The 8,214-nt window shown below is 35.3% G+C and overlaps 1 protein-coding gene across 3 annotated transcripts in view; it reads right to left on the bottom strand.

The window, feature by feature from the left end:
• WRN (WRN RecQ like helicase) overlaps positions 1–8,214 on the bottom strand; it is a 138,767-nt gene that overhangs the window by 12,214 nt on the left and 118,339 nt on the right. For all 3 annotated transcript variants that reach the window (XM_019642884.1, XM_019642885.1, XM_019642887.1), the window contains exons 31-32: positions 4,882–5,013; positions 2,360–2,522 (exon numbers count right to left, since the gene is read on the bottom strand). In XM_019642884.1, the coding sequence (XP_019498429.1) occupies positions 2,360–2,522; positions 4,882–5,013 (295 nt within the window). The remainder of the gene's footprint in view (positions 1–2,359; positions 2,523–4,881; positions 5,014–8,214) is intronic.

The raw sequence follows: 8,214 nt of genomic DNA, 5'->3' as shown, positions 1-8,214 counted from the left end.
CTCAAGTTTTATTCATCATAAAATTCATACAACTCCTCATCACTGTCAAAACTCCCAACCATTAGCTTGTCCTCATCTGTGTCTGATGACAAATCAATGTCTTCATATATTGCCTCGTCCTCAGTTCCATCTTTGGCATTTGAAATGCCACACTTCTTAAATGACTTGACAATTATCTACAACCACTGCATAAGATGCACCCAGTTTTTAGAGCCCAAATTTTTCGAAAAAGGGTGCATCTTATACATGGAGAAATACAGCACTTACCAGGTGCCAGGGCACTCTGTGCAGTATCTAATTACTTCTCACAATCTTGTAAGAGAGACAATATTATCCCTCCATGTTCTGGAGAGGAGACAACTGAAGCTTAGGAAGATTGGGTAATTTGCCCCAGGTAACGGTAGAGCCAAAATCTAAAACAGGTCAGCTGTTACCGGGGCCTTGCTCTTACTGACTAGGCTAACACCTATCCATCATCCGTCTTCAGGAGTTGAGGAACACAGCCAAATGATAGCAAACATGATTGTCAATAGGAAAAAAACTGCACGAACTCTTTCAGAGAATACTGCCTACCATTCAACAGCTCATCAAAGACACGCATTTCTCTGCGTTCTGAGAGGCAATACATATAAAAAGAAAAAAATAATTCCAGAGGATTAAAATCAAGAAGGCATCGAAATCTCTGACTATTTCATTTTGCATTGGAGAAAGAGGGGTTTTATATCATCACAATTCTAATCCTACAAAGTAATTAGTGTTTTCCTTCCTCCTCCGCCTTAATTTCTAGTAAAATGGCTGCTGAAGTAGGAAAACTGGAATGGGACCAGGAGAGCTGGCTAGCTTTCTCATAGCATGACTCACAGCTAACTTACCCTGGATATTTTATCACGGTCCAGGACTGGGCCCTCAGATTTCAGATTTGGAAACCTAATTTAACCTTAACAGATCCACATTAACCAAACTCACAGAGTGCTAATTTATTAATTTACAATTATGAATTCACAATTATCACATAGATAAGTACCCAGATTGGCAGGCTACTGCATACTTTCCCTACAGACAGGTCTACAATGGAAATCAAATGATAAACAGAAAGCCAAGAAGTGAGAGAGAAGCAGAATTCGTTGTTAACGTGTTTTCCTCAAATAAGATCTTGACATAACTTTCAACAAGCCCTTAATATACTTGAAGTCTCATTGGCCAGGATTAGACATTACGTATTTCTTTCTTTTAAATAGTTGGTAATACAACTTCAGCATGGTATAGGAAAAAAGAAAAACTTTAGTTCCCTGCAATTAACTTAGATGACTAGTGCCCAAACTCGCCTCCGTGTCTCTCTTTTTCCTAGGATGGGTGATCAATCAAAGTGATGGAGGTGTCCTTTCTTTAGATCTTCAATCAAGTCTTGCCTAGAATTAAGGCTGCCTGTTAAGGTGACTTGAATATCTTTGATATGACAGGTCTACAATGGAAATCAAATTGTACTTTCAAATGGTGATTTTATTTCCCTTATCTCCAAATTTTGGGGGAACCTATATAGTTGTTCCTAAGTGGGGAAGAATTTGAGGTAATGAAAATTTTAATTATTTCATTTAATTATTTGCACTGCAACTTTGGAGAGAAGGCTTCTTCTTTGTCCATGGCTCTGTCCTAACAGTCTGAAAAAATTTATCAGGTTAATTGAGTTATATAACACACCCAGCTTATATTTGTATATTTAGGAGTAAAAATCCTCTAAATGTACCTCATCTTTACTTCTGTAAAACAATGAATTATAATTTTTAAATAGGCATATTAAAAAATTTCTGCAGGGCAAGCAAAGGGGCTTGATTTCCATGAGCACAGCTGAGGTTCTGCAGCAAAGTGACAAGAGGAAACCCTTCTACGAGGGGCCTAGAGAACTTGGTCTACCTTCAGTGTCACAGTGACAGCTATCACTGACTGTAACAGTTAGAAAGGCTATGTAAGTGAAACCAGTGACAAGGAATCAGAAAGAGGGAAAAAGTAGGAGTCAATAATTTTGGGGAATGAATATAGAATAAACTGTTTTTTTTTTTTTTCAAGTGATGTGGTAGAAATTGGAAAAGGATGAAAGTACACTGCTTTAGGATGAGTGTAAATTGTAATCTGAAGCTGAAAAGAAAAACAAGAATTTGACTCAGACTTTCCCCTAAGTGACAGTGGGAAGAAATATTGTTCTTTCCTAAAACAATAAAAAGCATTACAAAAGTAAAGGTTTCAAAGTAGCATAAAGGGTTGATGTTGTTAAGGTGAAAAATATTAATGAACTACTTGTTTACTTCACTTAGGTTCAATGACTCAAGTTATTAAGGCTGCAGACCAGGGTCATGTTGATCACCTGAGTTGATGGGAGGGTTTCGGATAACATCCGTAATAATCTTCTGAACCTCTGGAGTCAGGCCTGCTCGCTCCATGTCGAGTGGGTAGCCAGCTTTCACCGCTTGAGATAAGTGCATGCCAACCTCTGTGAGAGGCAGATTCCTATTCTCAGCTACACTTGCCTAGAGAAATAGCAGCAAAACGACCAATGAGTGTTTTCAAGTTTCTACTATACAGTATCCAAATAAAGTGTCCGAAACCTTTGGGTAATAAAAGGTTCACTGAGAAATAAATAATGTATTAAACCTTCACTTAAAATTTTCATTTTAACTATGTCTTTAAAACTACCCACATTATAGAACTCCATAGGTTCTACCTTTTATACTTGATATGCTGAATAAAACAAAATCACTCAGCATTAGCTAAAAAATGAATCCTCATCCCTCTGCAATTATTCACTTTAAAAATCTATTAGTGGCAGAAAGTAGTGAGTCATGGTATGTAAGCCTAAAAATTGCCACAACCTTTTGAAAATACAGTAAACTGTAATCCAATATCCTATATACTTACAACATGGCATTTTAGTTACATGAATTTCCAAGAAGACAAACCCTAAAATGCTTAGTGATAACATTGGCTCCAGATGCATTCTATAAAAGGTTCTTGAGAAGACTATAACAGGTGTTTTAAATTGGACCTATTCATAAAATAAAAATCACCACAATTTCACAAGGGCTGTTATCATTTGCCTAGTATTGAATTTAACATGAATTGTGTTAAATTTAGGACAATGTTACATATTTATGCAGCTTTTTAAACAAATGTAGTTCCAAATCCATTTAAGATATGTGTTAGATAAAACATTCTTTTAAACGCTCAGAGAATTTAGTAACTCAATCTAAATTATTTCATGCTACTCTTAACACATCTTGAAAGTCTGAACTTGGACTGTATTTATGTGAATGTTGATATTTTCATAAAAGAGAGCACTTAAAGCAATATTTTCATCCTTCAAAGGTAGGTTTTAAATTACTTTCATTAAATGTCTAGTCTTTTCTACTAGACAGTGTGCACCATGTGTGCATATCAGGGTTATTTGATACCAGGCATCGAATTACCTAAAACTAATTGTATTATTGCCCCTGATTAATTAGTCCTTAGGCATGTTTAACTTTGCGGTTAACTGGCAAGATCCTCTCAGGCTCCTGGGAGGCAGAGATAATTACACCATGATATTACACAATAATATACAACCAAATATTAGGAAAATACATAAATGAAGATATACTATTCTTCAAATTTTTAACCATGAATATGTAACATAATACATGAAACCTCATATCATGGCTGAGTACTAACTACCATGCACTTTATTCAGAAAATTTGGAGGCCACGCAAAATTTTCTGAGGAACTATATTTAGTTATACCATATATATATATATATATATATATATATATATATATATATATATATGGTCGAATTTTATACACACACACACACAAAAGCATATTTAACATGTACATTTAAGTTACTATTTAAAAGACTAAACTTAAATTCCTATTTATCATGTAATTTGTTTCAAAAATAGTACAATGGTTTCCTGTGTAATGTACTTTTAAGGAATTTGACTATCTAATTAGAACATCTATTAAGTAATCAAGACAAGCTATAAACTATTCTTATTTATTTGTACCTTAACCAAAATAAAAAGTGTGTAATGTGGCCTAGTGGACAGAGACACAGAATAGGAAAAGTAGGCATTGGACCACATAGCCTGTTCCAAATCAATTTCATTTCAGAGAAGATAGGAAATTCAAGTTAGTTAAATTTAAGTGGAAGCTTCATTCTGTCTCTAGTCCACTAAGATATACTCTCCATTTTGTATATTAAAAAATACTCAACAGCCTTAATGATTTATGCCAGGACAATGAAGAAACATTAAGTATGGCCATTTTTCACAGGAATAAGATTTTTTCCAAAGAGCATCAGATATAGTTAAAAAAACAGAGTAGTACTAGAGGATAAAGAATGAAAAGCAAACTGTTGTTTTTCTTATTTGTAGCTTCTTCGACATCCTTCCAGAGATAGATAGTCTATGCGTTTCTATATACATACACAAGGGTGAGTATACAAGCATGCATATACACATTTATATGTTTGTTTTTCACACTGTTCTGCATCTTCCTTTTTTTTACATACTAATAGCTTTTTAACTACTAATCTGATTGTTTTAAACAGTCTTAAAATACACTGCTCTAATAATATCCCTAAACTATATATGTGTTTATCAGTACCTCTGATACAATCTCTATAAGATAATCATGGTCAAACTATTTGCTGTTTTTACTTAATTGACAGAGGTAAGCTTAGCAGAAGAAGAAAATGGCATTCTGTTCTAAAATTAAATATAAAATGAAGTGATATAAAATAGTGTAGAGTTAGAAGAAATTAACCCCATCACAACTTTAATATTGAAAAGCTGATAAAACACATTTAGATACATTTTAAAATTCCCTCTAACTTTGAAAGTAATACTTACCAAAGAAATCTTCTTTTCTTGGAATAAAAAATATGTGATGGCCGTAGATTCTGAAAGTGAGTTTGCTGTGTTTTTTTCCACCAGACTTTTCTTCTGTTCTTCTTGAGGTTTTGTACTTGAAAAGACGTCTGTCTACAAAATTTTAAATGTACCACAAGTCATCAATAATAATATCAATATAATCACAGGTGGAATATCAATATGATCTTTAGGCATTAGGGGAAAAAAATACAAATAAAACCTCTAAGAAACAGTCAAAAATTCCTTTTTATGAGCTCACAAATGATTTTTTTTAACCTATTGATTTAAAAAGGTAAAATAAGGCTAGAGGGAATAAGTTTTTAATAAAATATGTATAATAAACATGGTTATAGAAATAGAAATTCTTAGTCTTGCCTCTAGTCAATAAGAGGAAATAAAAATGAACTATGATGTGAATCATTCTGCCTATAAATAAGCCCCCTAATCCCCTGAAAGTGAATATTTAAAAAATGAATAAGACGAATTAATATTCAAGTTTAGGTACTATAACCACAAATTCTGCTAATATGTCATAAGTAAATATATCATAACTATAAACATACTGTTTAAAAGGATACATATATACTATGGCTCTAAATTTGAAGCATTATATAAATTGTTAATTGTGGCTGCTCAAGAGATGTCTGAAAGAAAATAAATGGGGAAGGACTGAAAAATAAGATTAACGAAGAAAAACTGGAATTTTTTAAAGCCTGAAAAAAAGGTAAAGAACCAGTGATAGTTATGATAGAATTATATGATGTATGATTCACATGGATATATGAATGGTTTCCCTCCAAAATGCCAACTTTACCTTCCAAAATATAAAAACCAATACTAAAAGAATTAAATCCAATAGAACTTGGCATATTGTAACCCACACTAGTCCAGTCTTACCCTAGACAAAAAGTGAGTCTGCAGTCAAGTTCAGCTACCTGGACAAACACAGCTTGGTGAACAGAGAAGCCAGACAACACCATAGACCTAAGTTCTCCAGGTTGTTTATAGGCACCACTAGATTTTCAAGGAAGAATATTTTTTAGTAAATTAAAATGAAGTGTTCCCATCTGACACCTTAACACAGTCAAGTTTGGCCTGAAATTTCAAGGAATGCCTAAAATCAAACTCCATTAACCAGATTCCTCAGGATTAGAGTGTAATCTATACCTGGAGACAACAATGGGATACCCCTATACCAAGGTTTTAGAAAATATACGTATTGTCAAATTTATAAAGATTTTAGGGGGCCAGCCAAGTGGCACGTTGGTTAAGAGCTGGCTTGGGACGCCAGAGGGCCCCGGTTCGGATTCCACATATGAGGGCCAATGACACTGCCCTCTACAGCTAAGATGCTGAACAACAGCTCAACCTGGAGCTGGGCTGCCATGAGTCTCCGGCAACAGCTAGGCTGCAGCCCCTGCTGCAGTGGGTTGCCATGGGTTACCATGTGTAGCCAGCAGCCAGCGTGAGCAGCCAGCAGCCACAGTGAGCAGCCGTCCAGAAGCCAGCGACTGATCTGCCTTGCCCAGGAAGAGCGCAATGATGGTGCCAACTTGGGCCAGTGAAGCAATGTCCTCCACAACTAGACTGAAGAACAAAAGGATAGCAACTTGTCTGTTNTTTTATTGGGGAATTGTGGGAGGGGAACAGCGTTGGGGAATTGGGGAGGGGAACAGACAAGTTGCTGTCCTTTTGTTCTTCAGTCTAGTTGTGGGGGACATCGCTTCACTGGCCCATGTTGGTATTATCATTGCGCTTTTCCCGGGCGGTTCACAGCGGCTCACGAAAGCTCACGCCCGCTGCCGGCCAGCCCCACTGCAGCCTACACCGTCACCGGCAACTCACGGCTGCCCAGCTCCAGGTAGAGCTGATGTTCACCATCTTAGCTGTAGAGGGCGCACCATCACTGGCCCTCATGTTGGATCTGAACTGGGGTCCTTCTGCTCAGAGTTGGCATCCCAAGCCAACTCTTAACCAAAGTGCCACTCGGCCGGCCCTTAACATTTCTTAATTTAACAAGTTACAACTTCAGAAACTGAAATTACTAACTAAACTCAGAATGTAGAGGGTATTAGATATAGGAGAGAATATTTAAAGATACTAGATATAAAAAGATATTAAACTGAATATAATTAAGTATATTTATTTTACTCATCTATTAGAGGTTTATAAACCTAAATCCTCTATCAGGATTAGAAAGTGCATATTTCTTTCTTTTAAATAGTTGGCAGTACAACTTTAACATGGTATAGTGAAAAGGAAAACTCACTCCATCATTAACTTTGACATTATAGTAAAACAATTTGCAGCTCTCTAGGCCTCAGATTCCTATCTCTGAAACAGGGTGGGAGTAGGAAAATGAAAACATAATGATTTCCAATTTCCTACCAAATCTCAAATTCTATAACTTTACAATTATATGATTTAGAAAGCAAATTAGCAGCACCTCAATGTTTCACCATAGCAAAATAAAATAGATGTTGTCAATACTTGGCTGAACTACACAATCTTAAATCTTTCTCTACTACTTTCCCCTACCAATAATGAATTGAAATTAGAACCTCCATTTTATGTCATTCAGGAATATTTGCCCAAGAATTCTTTACTTGAAAAAAAAGAAGAAAGATAATTATAACCTGCCTGAATTATTGAAGTTGTTTGTTTCTATAAAATACATTTGAAACCTCCCTTCTGGTATACTTATTAACTTCATATTTTTCTTAATTAGCTCCCAAAAAGGATAGAGTATAAAAGTAATAATATTAAGAGGTATATTTAAGAAGCCATAAGATCGTACCATCTACTTCTTCAAACATCATCATCATATTCCTTATCACTGCCAATGCCACCACCACTGCCATTTATGAAATGTAGTTGTTCCTGGTATCTGAGGTGGACTGGTTCCAGGACTCCATGTTCAAGTCCCTTATATAAAATGACACAGAATTTGCATATAACCTACGCAAATCCTTTTAATATACTTTACTTTAAATCTCCAGATTACTTATAATACCTAATACAATATAAATGCTATGTAAAATAGTTCTTATACTGTATTGTTTAGAGATCAATTTTCTGGAATTTTTTTTCCCTAATATTTTTGATCCATAGTTGACTCTGCAGAGGATCCAGAGGGCTAACTACCATATTTCCCCATGTATAAGATGCTCCCATGCAAGGACGCACCTTAATTTGGGGGCCTGAAATTTGAAAACAAATGTGTTACATAAAGTTATTGAACTCAAGTTTTATTCATCATAAAATTCATACAACTCCTCATCACTGTCAAAACTCCCAACCATTAGCTTGTCC

This window comes from Hipposideros armiger, unplaced genomic scaffold, assembly GCF_001890085.2.
Source record: "Hipposideros armiger isolate ML-2016 unplaced genomic scaffold, ASM189008v1 scaffold_73, whole genome shotgun sequence".
In the NCBI taxonomy this organism is placed as follows: domain Eukaryota; kingdom Metazoa; phylum Chordata; class Mammalia; order Chiroptera; family Hipposideridae; genus Hipposideros; species Hipposideros armiger.
Note: the sequence above shows the minus strand (reverse complement) of the source record. Positions and strands in the feature narration are given on the sequence as shown.